This window comes from Ovis aries, chromosome 20, assembly GCF_016772045.2.
Source record: "Ovis aries strain OAR_USU_Benz2616 breed Rambouillet chromosome 20, ARS-UI_Ramb_v3.0, whole genome shotgun sequence".
In the NCBI taxonomy this organism is placed as follows: domain Eukaryota; kingdom Metazoa; phylum Chordata; class Mammalia; order Artiodactyla; family Bovidae; genus Ovis; species Ovis aries.
The window spans coordinates 47796464-47817022 of NC_056073.1; the positions used below are offsets into that span (position 1 = coordinate 47796464).

The following is a 20559-nucleotide window of genomic DNA, read 5'->3' on the forward strand; positions in this document are numbered from 1 at the left end:
GGTGTTGCCCTCAAATATCTGGTGATCATATTTGTATGTTCACATTGGTAAGTGGGAATTAGTTTCATAATGATAATTGTCCAGCATTGGTTTCTTCTGGATTTGAATTGACATCCTTTTGGACAGGTCCCCTGGTGGCTCAGATGGTAAAGCGTCTGTCTATCAATGTGGGAGACCTGGGTTTGATCCGTGGGTCGGGAATATTCCCTGGAGAAGGAAATGGCAACCCACTCCAGTATTCTTGCCTGGGAAATCCCATGGATGGAGGAGCCTGGTGCAGGTCGCAAATGGTCGGACACAACTGAGCGACTTCACTTCAGGTCCTTTTTTTCAGGTCAGGTCTCCTGAATGAGAAAGCAGAGAAGGAACTCCATGTAAGTGCTCAGGACCAACTGGTAGCTTTTGTTTACGACCAGCCTAGGGTTGGACGTTCCGCTTCATCTCTGAAAAATGCAGAACAAGGAGGCCGACACTCAGAAGAGTCCAAACAAGATCCCTGTTCAGCTGGTTCATTTCCGTTATTTTCCTCTGTCTTCCGGAAGTAACAGCCTGCATGGAAGGGGGACCTGTCACCCTCCTCTAGACGCTCAGTGCATCCTGGGAGGGTAACTGGCAGTCGCTCCGCTGAGGGTCCCAAACTCACTTTTGGGGTTTGGCTTCCTCTGCTCTCCATCATCCACTCACGCATTTCTGTCTGCTTTCATACGCAAGAAATGTGTGGAAGTCTTTCATCTACAAAGACCTTCCTTCCCAGTTTCTTCACTGCTGCAGATTTATTCCTTTCCTCGCCCCAACACTGTCATTTTAGTGGAATCTCTGGCAACGAGGCCAACACGCACACTTCCAATCGGTTGTCTCACACCGGTCACGTCCTCAACTGCAGGACGGCGCTTTTGAAAATGAATTTCCTGGTTAAAAGTCTCCTCATCTTTTATCTACATTCCTCTGCTTAACATGAGCATTCTAGAGACAAGCAGAGAATCTTGTTTAGAAAGAAAGCAGAATGAGGAAGGGAGGAAGGAGGAAGGGAAAGAGGGCAGGGAGGAGAAAGGCAGAATCCAAAGGAGACAAGCAAATGAAAGAGACGCGCACAGAACCCAGGGGCACCAACCGTCTCTTAAACATTTCTCACAAGCAGTTAAAATAACCCTCATTATTAATCTCACTGAAAGACCTAGGTCTCACTGACTACCTTACCATGTTCAGTTTTTGAAAGTGTACTTTCTACTGTATTTATTAATTTCCATGAATGAAATTTTGACCCTAAAACTTTATTTTAATTAGGATCCGGTAAACTGTGAAGAAGGCTGAGCGCTGGAGAATTGATGCTTTTGAACCTTGGTGTTGGAGAAGACTCTTGAGAGTCTCTTGGACTGCAAGGAGATCCAACCAGTCCATCCTAAAGGAGATCAGCCCTGGGATTTCTTTGGAGGGAATGATGTTGAAGCTAAAACTCCAGTACTTTGGCCACCTCATGCGAAGAGTTGACTCATTGGAAAAGACTCTGATGCTGGGAGGGATTAGGGGCAGGAGGAGAAGGGGATGACAGAGGATGAGACGGCTGGATGGCATCACTGACTCGATGGACGTGAATCTGAGTGAACTCCGGGGGTTGGTGACGGACAGGGAGGCCTGACGTGCTTCGATTCATGGGGTCGTAGAGTCGGACACGACTGAGTGACTGAACTGAACTGAACTGAACTGAGACTGACCCTCACTGTTACTGTTGCCTTCTTCTTTGGGTTGTGGCAGAATTGGAGAGCCCAGAATATAAGGAAAAGCCAGTGTATCCATTACACAAATGTTGACATTTTCCTTCTTTTAAAAATCAGTTTAAACATTTGTTTTAGGTGGACCACTTTTTTTAAGTCTTTACTAAGTTTCTTACAATTTTGCTTCTGTTTCCTGTTTTGTGGTTTTGGCCCTGAGGCGTGTGGGATCTTAGCTCTCCCACCAGGATCGAACTTACACACTTGACTGTGGGTATTTTGAGAAAGGAAATTCAGAGCTTCAGGTACTGTTTCCCTTCAAGATGTAGTTAGCTCTTTGACGCCTTGCCTTGCACTTCTACGGGCTTTCTTTTCCTTGAGAGAGCTACAGACCTTCCATCTCTCCCTAAAACACTCTGTTGAGATGCTTTGGAATAATCTCCTTAATTGGCAGAGGCTTTAGGGACTGTAGCCAGCCAGGCCCCTCTGTGCACGAGATTATCCCGGCAAGAACACTAGAGTGGATTGCCATTTCCTCCTCCAGTCTATATGCAGAGACACGTCAGTAAACACGGGCCACCATTTTCTCTGTGCTATTTTAAAGGCTGCCGTTTTTGCATTTCAGCACAGGAGCTGTTCTGAGCCAGAAAATGCCAGATGGCCGCGAGGAGTCACGTTTGTACTATTCCAGAGCAATGTCATCCACAGAGGAGAGCCAATAGCTAACTGACAAAGGCACCCTTACTGTCTCTATAGAAGTCAAGACGCTCCACCTTCATGAGCGGGACTTTCCTTTTACGATTGGCTTGGGTCTCAAGATCTCGTTGGAACTTAACTCTGGCCAGAGTCTGGCCCCTAAATTCTGTCTTCAGATGCTGCCCTTAAACAGATTTCTCTTTACTTCTTCTAGCTTTGTCTAGCCATCCCACTCACCCTCCAAGTTACTTCAGCTTCCCCTGTCTATTATACAGCCTTGGACAATTCTCATTTGTTATTTGGAAATTTTAGCTATCTTTTAAAAATATATCTACTTATGTTCCCAACCAGCTGATAAGATCCCTCTGGATGACAACTAAATATTTTGCTTCTTTTCCTCTTTTGGGGCCTCCATCGTAGTTTTCACTTGTTATTTTGTTGCTAAATCGTGTCCGACTCTGTGGCCCCATGCGCTGTAGCTCACCAGGTTCCTCTGTCCATGGGATTTCCCAGGCAAGAATACTGGAGAGGGTTGCCATTCCCTTCTCCAGGGAATCTTCCTGACTCAGAGATCAAACCCCATCTCCTACACTGCAAGCAGATTCTTTACCGCTGAGCCTCTGGGGAAGCCCGGTTTTCACTTAGTAGATAACCTAATTAATATCTGGTGAGTGAGAGAGTGATACTGTGAGACTCTCTGTATTCAGATTAGGGTGTTCCACAAGAGGGAAGTCACAGGAAAGCATGAGGCTTTAGTGTTAAGTCCTTCCACTGGGAAGATGAGCTTCCTAATACTCTCACAGTATCCCTGCCTTTCCTGACACCTCTTCGGAGCACTGAGCACAAAGGGAGAGAGTCTTGGAATTATGCTTCCCACGCTATTCCCTCCTGGGAGTGAAGCGTAAGTCCTGGCTCCCTGAGGGGACTGCGGCGTTAAGCATCTTCCACCAGAAGCCAGAGGTTTGTAGGAAGATGGATGGAAGGGAGGGAGCATCTCACATGGGGAGCATGGCATGTACAAAGGTCCTGGGGCTAAAATAACATGGGAAGTTAATAGCAGTGAGGTATGGGTTTTGGTTGGTTAGTGTTTTGGCTTTCCTTTTTAGTTAAATTTAGGAGACTAAATTTTTATTTTAAACATTAGACAGAACACTTTGATTTATAACCGAAAATTTTGAAAAGACTCTGCAGAAGACCAATAAACTATGGTTGCCATATCGTGAAATAAAATGCGTTCATATTGTAGAGCTTTATACTTATTTATATTTTTTCTTATTTATATTCACATATAATTTATATTTAAAACTTCTTTATTTGATTGATATATGAACTAGAAAAATATGGAAAGGCACTTCCCTGATTTTATTTTTATTTTTATTTTTTTGTTGTTTTTTTAATAGTCCTAAGTCATTTATTTCCTCTATCTTGTCCCATGCCTTGCTGAAAAGTCAATCAATCAATGTAAGAATTCTGAGACACCCACTAAAGGAACTCTGTTCTGGCCATGGCTTCCACTATCATATGTGGTCTGGTTCTGAATCTGAAGGACTGTCACTTTCAAGGATCTCCTGCAGACCTATTCCACTGCTAGATTATGCAGCACCTCCTTTTCCATGTTTGTGGACCTTCATTTATCTATCTGATCACCAATTAAAAGTCAAGAAGGGAGAGCTGGTGTCTGGTCTGCTTTATTTGTCACTCTCAGAACACCTCATTTTTGACTGGACTCAGACTTGGAAGTAGAAGCTCTCAGGGAGGACAGCCTCCGTCTCTTGGCGATCTGCTCCTGCCGTTTTTCTTCGGCCTCCTTCATTCTCTTGGCCAAAAGTTCAGCATATTCTGCAGCCTCTTCTTTATTTTTCTTAGTACGCTGTTTCTTCAGAGCAATACGCCGGCGTTTGTGTTGCAGAACTCGGGGAGTCACGAGACGCTGAATCTTGGGTGCTTTAGTCCTAGGTTTCTTACCATCTTTGTTTAGGGGCTTTCGCACAACATATTGGTGGACATCATCTTCTTTAGAGAGATTGAAAAGTTTGCGGATTCTGCTAGCTCTTTTGGGACCCAGGCGACGAGGCACTGTGAGTCCGGGAATATCCTTCTCCCCTTTTTTCACGATGACCAAATTGAGAACACTCAGATTGGCATCCACAATGCAACCCCGCACAGATTTGCACTTTCTCTCTCCAGTCCTCCTTGGTCTGTAACAGGAATGCCCCTTACTCAGAAGCAGGAGAACTCGGCCATGGGTCAAGACACCCTGCTTCATGGGGAAACCCTGCTTGTCGTTCCCGCCACTGATTCGGACCACATAACCCTTCCATTCTTCACCCAAGGTGTCAGCAGCAGCTTCTGTGGCCATATGCTTCTCGTAGAAGGTACGAGGTTTTCGTTCATCGTCCACTTCAATGAGCTTCTGGCAGCCAGTGGCCGACTTCCCTGATTTTAACAAAGAATATCTCTGAAATGTGAAATTATTGACTATTTTAATTTTATTTGCTTTGTGATTTTTTTTTTCTCCATTTTGGGGAGTGGGTCTGTTGGCTTTTACAACTGAAAAAAAAAAGTCAGGGTAGATTTTATTGATGAGCTAGAGCCTCACATTTGTCTGCTGAGAGGGCATAGGGGATCTGGTCATTTTGACTCTTAATTGTCAGCCTGGGTGATGATACAAACACCAATGACCAGCTGTCAAGACCAGTCGTAAAGTGAGCAGAGTGACCGGAGGAGGGCCGTTTGCCGAATGTTCCACGAATTGCAGTTTTTATTACTCACCATTTTATCTGCTTTCTGTAAACTCCGGGTTTTTTTAAAAAAAATTAACGGATCTGATTTGAAAATTAAATTCTAAGCAAAATAAGGGTAGCAACTCTTTCTAAACCTTTTGTTGAATATTTTGGGATTGTTAAAAGCCACACGTTTCCTTACAGACCCTTTAGTGAGAAAGTGGTTTGGATTCGTTCTTTCACCTCCTTTCATGCATCTGTTTATACAGTTTGTGAAAGAGATATTAACGTTTCCCTTCCTTTTTGTTCTGCTGAAATGAACCTTAAAAGTGAAGTCTCAGTAAGAATTCTTCCCCTTCTGTTTTCTTTGCTCACATTTCCTGAATTAATTTCTCTTTTATTCGGAAATGTTGCAGATGTCTGCAACTTTTCCCTTGCTTTTACCGTGACAGCTTTGTACTGACTCTAGGACCTCTCTGCTGAGTCTAATCTGACCCTCACGTGCATTGCTGTGCCCACCGAGGCGTGATCCTTGGGGGCCGGGGGACTGACAAGGTCTTCCATAGCAGTGCTCCCCTCCGTCTGCCATGCACGGACATGTCACGCAGGGTGTTCAGTCGGGCCGGGAACACCCAGCAGCTGGGTGTCCAGCTGCCAGTTCATCAACTTGAGAAGTGGATCTGTTTCCGCTCAAGTCACCGCAGGCAAGGCGGGGGGTGGAGGGCGCTGGTTCTGTGCCCACGCTGACTTCCTCCAGAGTCTCACTTCCAAACTCCCCCACCCTGGCTGGTGGCTGGAGACCAAAAACCATCATTGTCATCACCTTCTCAGGCGGATCTCACACCGGCGGGGCAAACAGAGATGACGTGGTGGGTGAGGGAGTCGGAGACTCTGCCTAGGAGATGAGACCCTGCCCCTGGAATTTCGGGGAAAGTGGACAGGTCATTCATCCATCCCTCTGCCTGAGACACTCCCCCTGGAGATCACATGTCCATCCATGCGGAGGTGGTAAGGCTTGAGTGAACTCTTGGGAAAACACTTTGACAGGAACCACCTCTCCCCGTCAAGTCCCAAATACTGGCCTCCAAAACAGACTGGTCAGTGAAGGCCACACACCCAGGACAGCTTGTGGGCACAAGTCAGACAACCAGGCAGGGTCAGACAGAGCAGAGAGGATGACCAGGTGGAGTCTGGAGGGTTTGTGTGAAGCCAAATGAAGAGATGGGGAAAGACACACAAAAACGGGCAGTGTTAGTTCATTTCGGCTCCATCATAACCATACGAGGTAGCTATTACGGTCTCATTTCACAGATGAACTAGCTGAGACTCATAGAGACTAAAGGCTTTCAAGGTGGCACAATGGTAAAGAATCTGCCTGCGATGCAGAGAACTAGATTCAATCCCTGGGTTGGGAAACCCCCCTGGAGAAGGACATGGCAACCCACTCCAGTATTCTTGCCTGGGAAATTCCATGGACAGAGGAGCCTGGTGGGCGAGAGTCCATGGGGTCTCAGGGAGTTGGACACAACTGAGGGATTGAGCACAGAGACTAAATGGTCCAAACAGACAGCGATCACTGCCGTGACTGCTGCGCTAAGGATGTTTTACTCTGAACCTGTGCTCTGCATGTAACACCAGATGCTCTGTGTGTGTGTGTGTTTAATGCATATAGCTAGGCAAAGTATTAAATACGGAAAGCAAGATTAATATTTGCACCTGTTTCCAGGTTTAAATGAAAAGGGGTGTAAGGGAAGCGCTGTTTACAGATGTGGGTACAGAGCTGAGGAAGCCAAAGGTAGTGGCTAGTGCTCAGGGGCTCATATGCGAGCGGAAAGCAGTTTCCAGCCCCAGGCCTGAAGGACCCACAGAGCCCTAGCCTCGGGAGAGGTGATCGAGCAGGCACTGTGACTGCAGAGACACTGAGCTGTGGCCCAGAAGAGGCCTGGCGGGCCCTCGGGGAGGGGGTGAGTACCCTGAGCTGCCTTCTCCCTGCTCCCACCCTGCATCCTCCCCCCGACGTAAACACAAGCTCCAGCAACTTGGCTGATGCAGCCCACGGGTGGAGATGCCCCGGAGCCCAGGAGGAGGGCCAAGAGCAGAGCGGTAAGTGGAGAAGAAGAATCAGCTACAACTGTGCCCAAATCAGACTTGTAGAGCGATGAAGCAAATAGCGTGATGTCGGAAAGGAGGCAGGACGAGCAGCCCGGATGCAGAGTCCACAGAATCACCGGCAGTAAACACAGAAGAGAGGAACCTCCGCGATTTCACTCAACACACGGGATGAAAAATATCCCGACCCTTCCCCGTGCAGGGGCCCGAAGCACAGCGAGGCTAACCGACTCCTTCCAGGGGACAGTTTGCCCTGGGTGTTGTGACACACGCTTCCTCTTCCTCCTTGCCCCTCTCCAGCCCCTCAGGAAATAGAGACCCCCTGCAGACCCCCGTCTCCCTTGTGCAGGCAGCCCTCCCCCACTCTGACACAGAACAGTGAACGGGTCCCAAGCTGTTAGGTTCTACCCTGGGTGGATGGATGGATGACCCAAGGCTTGCGGTTGCGCACACACCATGGCCAAGATCAGTCATGGCGTGCCCTAACAGGGTCCTGCTTGACACAGATGAGGGTAACACACGCGTCCCTGTGGTGTTGGGTACCCGTCTCCTGTTGGGGGTAATTATTCAGTGACTTCTGCGGGAATGAGCCATTTAGAAACAGAGTGCCAGGCCTGATTAGCAGGCGCGTCAATCTCAGCCTGACTGTTTGGATTCTCAGTTCCGTGCTCATTCTACGTGAAACGCCCCAGCTGCAAAATTTAAAACAGGAAGCGCGAAGTGCTGGGTCTTCACTTTGAGACAAGACCACAGTGTGTGTATCGTGGTGCTGAGCAGATTTATCGAGATGATTTGTTCAGCAAGCAGTACTTATTGAGCTCCTGCTGTATAAACTAGGTAAAGAACATGAGCATGTGTATCAGATTCCGGGAACTGCTGTAACAAACTGCTACAAACTGGGTGGCTTACAACAAAGGGAATGTTTCCTCACAAGTCCAGAGGCTAGAAATCTGAGAACAAGGTGTTGTTGACAGGGCCACACGGGCGGGTGTGGTCCATGGGGTGGCGAAGACTCAGACGTGGAGGCGTGACTAACACTTTCACTACTTTTCTCCCAGAGGTTTGCAGTTCCCTGTTCCCTGGAAGCTGCTCCGATCTTGCTTTCACCTTCCCACGGCTGTGTGTCAGCGCGTGTCTCTATGTGTCCCCCTGTCTGAACCTCCCTCTCCTTTCTCCTGTATGGGTACCTAAATCCAGGAAGATTTCATCTTGGGATGCTGAACTGACTACATCTGCAAAGACCCCCTTTCCAAATAAGGACACGTTCTGGGGTTCTGAGTAGACATGAATTTTGGGGAAATCCTATTTAATACAAGGCTTTCCAGGTGGCACAGTGGTAAAGAATCTGCTTGCCAATGCAAGAGACGCGGGTTCAATCCCTGGGTTGGGAAGATTCCCTGGAGGAGGAAATGGCAACCCACTGCAGTATTTTTGCCTGGAGAATCCCATGGACAGAGGAGCCTGGTGGGCTACAGTCCATGGGGTTGCAAAGAATTGGACCCGACTATGCACACACACTGTTCTCTCACACACTAGTAAAGTAATGCTCAAAATTCTCCAAGCCAGTCTTCAGCAATACGTGAACCGTGAACTTCCAGATGTTCAAGCTGGTTTTAGAAAAGGCAGAGGAACCAGAGATCAAATTGCCAACATCTGCTGGATCATGGAAAAAGAGAGAATTCCAGAAAAACATCTATTTCTGCTTTATTGACTATGCCAAAGCCTCTGACTGTGTGGATCACAATAAACTGTGGAAAATTCTGAAAGAGATGGGAATACCAGACCACCTAACCTGCCTCTTGAGAAATCTGTATGCAGGTCAGGAAGCAACAGTTAGAAATGGACATGGAACAACAGACTGGTTCCAAATAGGAAAAGGAGTACGTCAAGGCTGTATATTGTCACCCTGCTTATTTAACTTAGATGCAGAGTACATCATGAGAAACGCTGGGCTGGAAGAAGCACAAGCTGAAATTAAGATTGCTGGGAGAAATATCAATAACCTCAGATATGCGGATGACACCACCCTTATGGCAAAAAGTGAAGAGGAACTAAAAAGCCTTTTGATGAAAGTGAAAGAGGAGAGTGAAAAAGTTGGCTTAAAGCTCAACATTCAGAAAACAAAGATCATGGCATCTGGTCCCATCACTTCATGGGAAATAGATGGGGAAACAGTGTCAGACTTTATTTTTGGGGGCTCCAGAATCACTGCAGATGGTGACTGCAGCCATGAAATTAAAAGATGCTTGCTCCTTGAAAGAAAAGTTATGACCAACCTAGATAGCATATTGAAAAGCAGAGACATTACTTTGCCAACAAAGGTCTGTCTAGTCAAGGCTATGGTTTTTCCTGTGGTCATGTATGGATGTGAGAGTTGGCTGTGAAGAAAGCTGAGCACTGAAGAATTGATGCTTTTAAAGTGTGGTGTTGGAGAAGACTCTTGAGAGTCCCTTGAACTGCAAGGAGATCCAACCAGTCCATTCTGAAGGAGATCAGCCCTGCGATTTCTTTGGAAGGAATGATGCTAAAGCTGAAACTCCAGTACTTTGGCCACCTGATGCGAAGAGTTGACTCATTGGAAAAGACTTTGACTCTGGGAGGGATTGGGGGCAAGAGGAGAAAGGGATGACCGAGGATGAGATGGCTGGATGGCATCACGGACTTGATGGACGTGAGTCTGAGTGAACTCTGGGAGTTGGTGATGGACAGGGAGGCCTGGCGTGCTGTGATCCATGGGGTTGCAGAGTTGGACACAACTGAGCGACTGCACTGAACTGATGCATGCACGCACTCTATTTAATACACTTCGAAGTGATTTAATTTTGGTCCTGCTCTTAGAAACTAAGTGCTCATTGTTTTCCTGAATATTCCTTCTTTGTTCCCAATTTTCTTAGAAAGTTATATGCACAGCATTTCCATGTTTGTATATGTATGTGTGTGCGTGTGTGTATGTATGTGCGTGTGTATATGTGTGTATGTGTATATGCGTGCATGTGTGTGTGTGTGCATGTGTGTTTGTGTGTATATGTGTGTGGGTTTGTGTGTATGTGTGTGTGCGTGTGCGTGTATTTGTGTGTATGTGCATGTGTGTGCATGTGTGTGCACATGTGTGTGTTTGTGTGTGTGTGTGTTCTCATGTTTTGGAATAAGCTGAGTGCTCTGCCCACCCTCTGTCTTTCCTAAATTGTCTTATTTCATCCAGGGATTCTCATTTCCTTGCTGGCACTTCACTTGGTACTGTAAATCTAAATATACCTTTTTTCTTTTAATGAGAAAAGAAATCTCGCTCTTAGTGTGCAGACTGCTTGCTTCTGCAGCCCCTGGGGATGCTCTTGGTGGTGCCTTTTCATGCAAGGTCTGCAGATAGGTCACACTCCATTAAATCCGTAAAAGGAGAACATTTATCTTGAGTTCAAAACTGTTTCCATTTTGTTGCCGATTGATTTCTTGTATATTTCAGCAGCCTAGTACCAAAAGGAGGTGGGCCTTATCCCTCCCGTGCAGGTATGTGTGTGTGGAGTGGTTCCTGCGTATCTACAAAGATATGCAGAGATAACCACCAGTTTCTTTTTCCTGGTTGTTTACTCACTCAGCCTTGTCCAACTCATTCGCGACCCCATGGACTGGAGCCCGCCAGGCTCCCCTGCCCATGGGATTTTCCAGGCAAGAACACTGGAGTGAGTTGCCATGCCCTCCTCCAGGGGATCTTCCTGACCCAGGGACTGAACCTCAATTTCTAGCATCTCTTGCCTTGACAAGCAGATTCTTTCCCACTAGTGTCCCCTGGGAAGACCCTTCACTTCACCTATCCCCAAACAGACATCAGGCTTAACCACTAAATCTGAAAACATAGAGATTGTTAACGGTATTACTCAAAGCCCTAATGTACAATAATAAGGCAACAGTGATTGGTGTATGGTTGAAGTTTAAATCCCCCTCCTCCTGGTTGGTCCTGTTATGAAGAGCAGTGCCTAAAATGACAAGGCAAAAACTTGCTGAGTGCTCTTGATGTACTAACAGACAGCCTTAAGCAAACATTCGTAGTTGCTTCTTATAACGGCCCTGAGAGGTGGCCTCAGTTTCTTAGATGGAAAACTGAGGCTTATAGGTATTCATTTTCTCTGCATATTAGTGATTCCTCATAATGCTTATTTTTTATACTTTCCTTTTCCCCCCTCCTGTCAGAGTCCCAGTGGAAATTAGTGTCTTTCTCTTCTCTGTAAGGAGATCAAACCAGTCAGTTCTAAAGGAAATCAACCCTGAACACTCATTGGAAGGACTGATTCTGAAGCTGAAGCTCCAATACTTTGGCCCCCTGATGCAAAGAGCCGACTCACTGGAAAAGATCCTGATGCTGGGAGAGACTGAAGGCAGGAGGAGAAGGGGGCAGCAGAGGCTGAGATGGTTAGACAGCATCACTGACTAAAGGGACATGAATTTGAGCAAACTCTGGGAGATAGTGAAGGACAGGGAAGCCTGGGGTGCTGCAGTCCACGGTGTGGCAAAGAGTCAGACGAGACTTAGCGACTGAACAACAACAACTTTGGGGAGGGTTAATTTCTGAAAGTACAGTTGAGGTGCGGGTGGTGGGTGTGGGGGAAGAATATTAGCTAGAGGTTATTCAGGATTAGCAGCATCACAGCGCCAGTGAAAACAGAAGTGATGACTGAAAACCACCAGGAAAGAGGTGAGCATCACAGACCTTGAAAGGAGCAATGACCTTCCGTCATGGAACAAGCCAGTCGGAGGTGCCCTTGAAAGGGTAAACGCTGACCTCATGCCTCTTTCACGTAAGCTCTGGCTTTTAGGAGTCTCTAGTTAGACTGACCAACGTATCCCAGTTTGCTTAGGGCTTTCTCAGCTGTGGCACTGAAGGTCGTGCCTCCCAAGAAGCCCCACAGCCCTGGGCACACCAGATCCATGGCTTATCCCAGCTCCAGGGCTCTGGGCCCAGCAGGTGCTTCCCTGGGAGCTGGTATTGAGGCAGGTGGCTTGCAGAAACCAGACTCCACCCAGCCACCTGCTCCATCATTTACTCATGAACTCAGTGAGTATTTACTGAACGCCACACCCAGGTACTTGTGCAGCCATTGGGGAGTCGGCAGTACACCAGCAAAACACGCTACCTCATAGACAGTGAGGGAGACAGATAAGAAACAAGGAAATAAAGACGAGACGCAATTTCAGGCGGTGATAGTGCCAAGACAAAGATGAAACTGGAGTCTCCAGGGTGGAGAGTGAAGGCTGTGACCGCGTGGGCAAGTGCTCCTCCAGGAAGCGCCTGGGAGCACATCCCTGGAGGGGGAGGCCCGGCTCCTTCTGAACAGGAAACGGGAGCAGCTGCAGCCACGTGGACACCCGCTCGCTCTCCTCCGCTTTGGCGGCTTCCTTGCAGCTTTTCACTCTCCCCTGCAAGCCTTCTCCCCTCTGCCCTTCTCCCTTCTCTTTAAATTCCAAAGATAGAAATGCCTTTGCTTTCCCCTGCGACGGTTAAAATTCCCAGCGAGGGGCCATGTTTGATGCTGTTACAGTTATTGATAGCTTTGGGCTGTGAGAAGACCCAGAGGCAGGTGTAGACAGAGGTGGGAGGTTGGGCCTAAAGTCCTGGGAGCTGACGATGGAAGCAGTGGTGATGGGAAGAAAGAAGGGGAAGAATTAAATGCCCGTCTCTGAATGTTACTTTCTAAAATTCCAGCTCTTTCTCTCCAAGATGCTCACTGTAGCCCCTGGGTTCTGCCCTGTCTGCATGAAATCAGAGTCTGGACCGCAGAAAGGATCTTCAGGAGGCCTCCAGAGCAGGAACGGAGCCGGAGGTCGGGTATGGAGTGCAAGTGCCCGATCCAGGGTCTCCACCCTGAAAACTAAAACAAGTCACTCAGTCGTGTCCGACTCTTTGTGACCCCAGGGCCTATACAGCCCATGGAATTCTCCAGGCCAGAATACTGGAGTGGGAAGCCTTCCCCTTCTCCAGGGGATCTTCCCAATCCAGGGATCGAACCCAGGTCTCCCCTCATTGCAGGCGGATTCTTTACCAGCTGAGCCACCAGGGAAGCAAGGGTCTCCAAGGAGCTGGGTTACTGACCTTCTCCTGGGAAAGTCCACACTTGACCCTCGTTCTATCATTTCTGTCATTCAGTTTTGTCCACAGGAATATAGGGAGCCAAGTGGGAGCTTGGAGATTCCCTGAAATTTTGTACTATTCAAGTTTAAAAATTATTCATAGCTTCATTTAAAATGGAAAAAAAAGTTTTATCTTACGATTCCTTTTCTTCAGTCAATAACCATGAAGCCAGTGCCGCATTATTGAGCTTCCTCTGCCCCTGGAATTTAAGAGTGCAGAAGGCAGTAATTGATGGCTTTTTCTTAGACCACAGGAAACCACTTGTCACTATCCATTAATAGCTGCTTTTCAAGAATATGTTTCTTGTCTGCATTAGGAAGAAAGACACGACAAAGCAAAACAAAAAAGCCATTTGTTACATTCCAGTCAGAGGGGCTAAACTAAAGTTCCTGGATGGCCACATGCTTGGACGTGACATGCATCCGTGTGTTTGCAAGGGGTTTGTTTATTTATGTATTTATTTATGTATCTGTCTTTGGTTTCTTGGTTTTACTCTGCAACCCAGGTACCTTACGGGAGTGCCTAGTTTGAACGGTCCCATCAGGAGTCGTGCTTCATGGCACACGCATACCCCCCTGCTGCCAGGACTTGGCAGGGCTTCTCCTCTCCGTCCCTACCTCTCTGGCTCTCTCTGTTTCTTGCGTCTCTCTCTCTCTCTCTATGTATATAAAGGTGTGCTGTGCTCAGTCATGCCCACCTCTTTGCAACCCCATGGACTGTAGCCCTCCAGGCTCCTCTGTCCACGAGGCTTCCCCATCAAGAATACTGGAGTGGGTTGCCATTTCCTTTTCCAGGGGATCTTCCCGACTCAGGGATCGAACGCGTGTCTCCTATGTTTCCTGCAATGGCAGGTGGGTCCTCTACCACTGAGCCACCTGGGAAGTCCCTAAAATATAAATAAGTGAAGTCGCTCAGTCGTGTCCAACTCTTTGCGACCCCATGGGGTGTAGCCTATCAGGCTCCTCTGTCCGTGGGATTTTCCAGGTAAGAGTGCTGGAGTGGATTGCCATTTCCTTCTCCAGGGGATCTTCCCAACCCAGGAATCGAACCCAGGTTTCCTGCATTGCAAGCAGACACTTTACCATCTAAGCCACCAGGTATAAATACATACATAAATACATGTTATATATATATACATTATATATATACATATACGTTATACATGTTATATATATACATTATATATATACATGTACATTATATATATGTATAAATAAATGTTTTATATATATATGTGTGTGTGCGTATCAACATTTAAAAGAAACTTAACATGTGAACTGATGGATGTCCCTCATTTTTATTTATTTTCCCCAGAGAACACCGTTTATCTGATAAAATAATTGAACACAAGGAGAAAGCTGAATCTGACAACTCCTTCTCAGCTTACTGATGCAAATCGGGGGCAAGGTGCCAGTTTTGACTTGGAGTTTCCAGTTTCTTATCAGTCTGTGTCATGGCCTTAAGACCTCTCTCTAGAGAGAAACTGGCAAACATTTCCCCGAATATCATTTCCCTAGAAGAAAATCTCTCAGAATATTGAATCTAGTCCCTGTGCTGTACCGGAGGGCCTTATTGTCTATCCGTTCTGTATGCAATAGTTTGCATATTAAATATCCTGAGATGAACCGTAATTTAAATATCCTGAGATGAACCGTAATGAAAAGAATGTATAACTGAGTCACTTTGCTGTGCAGCAGAAATTAATGCAATGTTGTAAATCAATTATACATCAATGAGAAATAATTTTTTAAGAAGCAAAAACTTTAAACAAACAAAAGAAAAGAAAATCTCTCACTGCACTTCCCAGAGCTTCCTCATTTTCCCAGTGGTAAGTAGCACATGACCTCAGAAGTGAAATCTATGCCACAGCGGCTGTTTTCTCAGATGAATTAAGGATCCCACATGCTTCTTGGTTTCCAGAGAAAGGTGGAATCTAATGGATCCTAAAGTAAAAGTGTGAGTCACTCAGTCGTGCCTGACTCTTTGTGACCCCATGGACTGTAGCCCACCAGGCTCCTCTGTCCATGGGATTTCCCAGGTAAGAGTAGTGGAGTGGGGTTGCCATTCCCTTCTCCAGGGGATCTTCCCGACCCAGGGATCAAACCCCCATCTCCTGCCTTGCAGGCAGATTCTTTACTGTCTGAGCCACCTTCCCCGGTGGTCCAGCTGTTAAGAACGAGAACCTGGTCAGGGAACTAAGATCCCACATGCCACATGCCCCAAAAAAGAAAGATCCTAGGGGATCCGTTTAAACACCAGTGAATTAAACACCACTTAATCCAGGTGTTTTCAGAATAGTCCTCTCTTGAAGAACTCACCAGAGATCTCATACTTTGAGGGGGGTGCCATCTGGAACTGGTTTCTCTCCTTAATGAGAGGGCAAACCATGTCAGCCTGCCTGGAAATACCCAGTTAGCATTCAGAGTCCTGTCCAAGGCCAGAAGTGTCGGTGTCTAAGCTTGTGTTTTTTTGCTGTGTGGGCCATCAGAACTTTCTGGAGTTCTTGGTAAAACTACAGACCTGAGTTCCTTCCCCACTGAATAAACCAGAGTCTTTGGGGCCCGGGCCAGGGGTCTGCATGTCTAAGAAGCTTTGTACTTGAGTGCGGGTTCCCAGGTGGCTCAGCGGTAAGGAAGCCACCCGCCATTGCAGCTTCCATAGGAGGCATGGCTTCGGTCCCTGAGTGGGGAAGACCCCCTGGAGGAGGAGATGGCACCCCACTCCAGGATTCTTGCCTGGGAAATCCCATGGACAGAGGAGCCTGGTGGGCTGCAGTCCACGGGGTCACAAAGAGTCAGAGAGGACTGAAGGAACCGAGCGCTCACGCTCTGCGCTCCTCGACCTGAGATGCTCTGGTGCGGACCGGCCGCCGTAAGGGAGAGAATTCGCAGATCTCATCAGCTGAAACCTGAGAAGAGGGGGAGGGGAGATGGCCCAGGTTTGTCTCCATGCTTCACCTCCACATCCCAAGTACGAGGTTGGAGGGGAAAGGTATGCATGACGGACAGTCTCAGTGACACTGGATTCAAGTGGTTGCAGCCCATTTAACACTGTTATCATAGACTTGTGTGTGTGTGTGTGTGTGTATGTGTGTGGGTGCATGCATGCATGAAGGAGTATTTGATAATGTCTCAGTCATGGTTTCACTTGGATTTCTGTCAAGAGTTCAGTTCAGTCGTTCAGTCATGTCTGACTCTTTGCAACCCCATGGACTGCAGCACGCCAGGCCTCCCTGTCCATCACCAACTGCCAGAGCTTGCTCAAACTCATGTCCATCGTGTCGGTGATCCATTGAGTTGGTGATGCCATCCAACCATCTCATCCTCTGTTGTCCCCTTCTCCTCCTGCTTTCCGTTTTTCCCAGCATCAGGGTCTTTTCCAATGAGTCAGTTCTTCGCATCATGTGGCCAAAGTATTGGAGCTTCAGATTCAGCATCAGTCCTTCCAATGAATATTCAGGACTGATTTCCTTTAGGATGGACTGGTTGGATCTCCTTGCAGTCCAAGGGATTCTCAAGAGTCTTCCCTAACACCACATTTCGAAAGCATCAATTCTTCGGTGCTCAGCTTTTCCTGTAGTCCAAATCTCACATCCATACATGACTACTGGAAAACCATAGCCTTGACTAGATGGACCTTTGTTGGCAAAGTAATATCTCTGCTTTTTAATATGCTGTCTAGGTTGTGAGTATTCCCTGGTGGCTCAGAGGTTAAAGCATCTGCCTCCAATGCGGGAGACCTGGGTTTGATCCCTGGGTCGGGAAGGTCCCCTGGAGAAGGAAATGGCAACCCACTCCAGTATTCTTACTTGGAGAATCCCCTGGACGGAGGAGCCTGGTAGGCTACAGTCCATGGGGTCGCAAAGAGTCAGACACAACTGAGCAACTTCACCTTCACCCTAGGTTGTGATGCTGAATAACTTTTCATATGCTTGCTGGTCATGTGTATACCTTATAAAGCGCTGCTTCAAGTCTTATGTTCATCTTTTAAAACCTGATAATCTTTCCTTACCAATTGGAAGGCGTTTTGGGATATACTCTCGTTTTTAAGGCTTTTGTTGGACTTATCTATTGCACCTGTCTTCTGGCCTGGGGCTTGCCTTTTCACTCTTCCATCGTGAGGTCTTAATGAAGTTCTTTAACAGAGTTGCATGTATTTGAAAGCACTTAGAATCCTCTCCTCACACAGTCCAACCTCACTGAATCCTTTTCAGCCCCATCTCTGGTCCAGGGGCTGCTTTTTTCCTCTGTTTCAGATTGTTTTAAGAGGAAGGAAGGAATGGTAACTCCCTTCCTTTCCATGAAGGTGAACAACAGAGAGTATTTCAGTTTCAATTCCCGTTTCCTCTGAACTATCATCAAGGCTGAGTTGACAAAGTAAAAGGTGGACCCAAGCCTGCCTCTCGTCAATACTGCTGAGCTGTCCACAGTCAGACCCGCCCAGGAACAGGGGCCCCTCCCTTGCCGTGTTTCAGTCCTGTGGCGACCATTGCTGCTCCTTGTGACAGAGACACCCCCCAGACCACCCCCAACTCTGTTCCACTGCCCTTGAATTTGGAAGGTACAGTCCCTTCTCCTGACCCCAGCAAGCTGGGGGTGGTCAGACGTTCAGTGCCGAGCACTCTTTGGTGAGGGTCCCTATCAGAGGCCCCACCTTATTCTTCAGGGTCCTGGGGTCTTCCCTGCCAACTGACTGAGAAAGAGGCTCCCCACAACCAGACTGGTCCACTACGCTGAGCCATTCTAAGGAAAATATTTTAGACCAGAAAGATGGATATGGAGGCCTTTGACTGCTTCCCTAAAATGAGGTCCCTCTGAATGTCGTTTACTGGTCCCCGTTGTCCCGACAGAGGGCTTCCTGGATTCACGTGTTAGCCCATCACCAAGGCGGCTGCAGGTTACACTCAGCCCAGGCAGAAGAGACGTGGCGCAGTCACCAAACAAAACCAGCTCCCGACACCCGTGTGTTCGCATTCCCTGGCTGCTCGCTCTGAGAGTCACCTGTAGACGGGAACCCAGAAATACCCTTTTTAGTGGAATACCTTTCTTAGCGCACTCGGGGGGAAATAGGTCTCAGGTCTTTCCACTTTTTTCTTTCTCATTTGTATGAGTGAGACTGATGAAGCAGTTTTGCATGGAGGATTCTTTTCCTAGTGTCCCTGTGGAGAGCTTACCCAGGGCCCATGGGGCCGGCTGCCTTGGGAAGGTCCTGTGCCCAGGGCTCATGGTTCTGCTCATTCTCTGGGTAATGAAGCTGGTGTGTTGGGTGTGATGGCAATGGAAGGACAGTCACTGCTTTGCTGGAGAGAAACAAGGTGGACTTGTCTTTTGGAGACAGCTTGGGCTCCTGGAAGCTGTGAAGCTGTAGCTTCCAGTTCACTTCCTTGGATAATTGATGTTTTCTTCCTTTGATGTTAAAAAAGAAAAAACCCACAGAAACCAGCGTTTTAAAGATAGAATCCTTTATTTTGTTTCCACTGTGTGAAGCTGGGATTCCCCCACAGAATACTTCATCACTGACGCTGAGCATCACGAACAGGTCCTAGGAAACATCCCAACCACACGACAGGAATGCAGAGTGGGGCTGTTTCGTGGGCCGCTGTTGGCTCTGAATCTCCCTTCCGAGATGACGCTTGGCGTGTCAGCAGATTTGGACTTTACGGTTTCGTAAAATCCCCTTAAAATGGATGTCCCTGAAACCCAGGAGACTTTTCCATCTGTCTTCTTTGCAAGATCCATGCTGGGGACGGGCAAGATAACCCAGACATGTTGGATTCTTAGAGTTGCATTTTGAATACTGTTTAAGAAAACACAGCCTTCGTTTTCTCCCAGTTAATTTTTGCCTCTTCATTTTGAAGGGAAACGTAACGCTTGGGCTTCTGCTTCATCAGAACTGAAGTCGTAAAGATGCTGCTTTCTAAGTATCATGTCTGGAAGAGAATCATTGTTCAAGAACACTTTTAAAAAAAGAAAATGTTAAGAAAAATATTTTAACTAGTGGCAGATGGAGGTACAATCTGATTTGGGGTTCTGAGTCTGTGAATTTGGAGTGGACTCTAAGATTAACTATGGGGTATAGCTGGGCTAGTTTGAGGGGAAAGAAAAATAAAAAAAGAAATAAAGGTCAAGATAGCCTCTTGATTCTGTCTGGCTGAACAAAGGACTCTGGTCCCTTTCTACACCTAAGTCATTAACCTATCAGTTTTCAAAGACAGATGGTCCCCCTTGATCCCCAATGGAATACTTCCTTCTAGAATGCACTCTCTTTGTAATCCTTCAAGATATACCATCACCCTTGGCTTTATAAGACAGCGTGTTTGGAAGACCTTTGTTTGAAGAATTAATTTCTTCATCACTTCTCTTGGAATCCCCAGTTTATGAACCTCTCTAACCCAGCGCAGATCTTTGCTTTTACCCACCTTTATAATGCTTAGTTTTTTCTTCAAAGAGTGCCAACATCTAGCCAATTTTGGCCTGTTTCAGTGCAATTATATAACATGTGCAACCAGCTTAACTTGTTTAACCAGACAAGCGAAGTGCTTTTCTTAGACCTGAACACGCACTCTGATGCAAGTTCTAAAATCTGATGATCCTCTCTCCTCCGTTCAAAACCCAAGCAATCAGCCAAGCCAAACGATCCTCTTAAGCCAGGGAAGAATCCACATTCTTTTTATTCATTAAGTGGAAAGTGCAGACTGGGGCATAGGACTGGAGGCGTTGCTAACCAGATGAGTGATAAAACCCGTACCTGAAGTCACCGGTTGAACCGTGGCTTCCCAGCTCACAAGCCTCTGTTATATTATTGCCCCAGGATTGAGCTGCAGTTCCTGCAAATGCTGCCTAGGGGCATGGCGGGGCTTCTCGCATAGCTCAGGTGGTAAAGAATCCACCTGCAGTGCAGGAGGTCCTGGTTTGATTTCTGGCTCAGGAAGATCCGCTGGAGAAGGGAGAGGCTACCCACTCCAGGATTCTTGGGCTTCCCTGGTGGCTCAGCTGGAAGAGAATCTGCCTGCAATGCGGGAGACCTAGGTTCGATCCCTGGGTTGGGAAGATCCCCTAGAGAAGGGAAAGGCTACCCACTCCAGAATTGTGGCCTGGAGAATTCCATGGCCTTTATAGTCCATGGGGTCGCCAAGAGTCGGACACGACTGAGTGGCTTTCACTTTCACTGCCTTCTAGTGGACATGAAAGCAATCCTCTGA

At 47.2% G+C, this 20559-nt stretch overlaps 1 protein-coding gene across 1 annotated transcript in view; it reads right to left on the reverse strand.

Annotated features, from left to right (window-relative positions):
- Positions 1 to 4077: 4077 nt before the first annotated feature.
- Positions 4078 to 20559, reverse strand: part of LOC106991797 (small ribosomal subunit protein eS6-like) — a 30036-nt gene continuing 13554 nt past the window's right edge. Inside the window, exons 2-4 of the mRNA XM_027958597.2 lie at positions 16184 to 16266; positions 15677 to 15756; positions 4078 to 4841 (exon numbers count right to left, since the gene is read on the reverse strand). Of these exons, the coding sequence (XP_027814398.1) occupies positions 4117 to 4841; positions 15677 to 15756; positions 16184 to 16266 (888 nt within the window). The 3' untranslated portion in view covers positions 4078 to 4116. The remainder of the gene's footprint in view (positions 4842 to 15676; positions 15757 to 16183; positions 16267 to 20559) is intronic.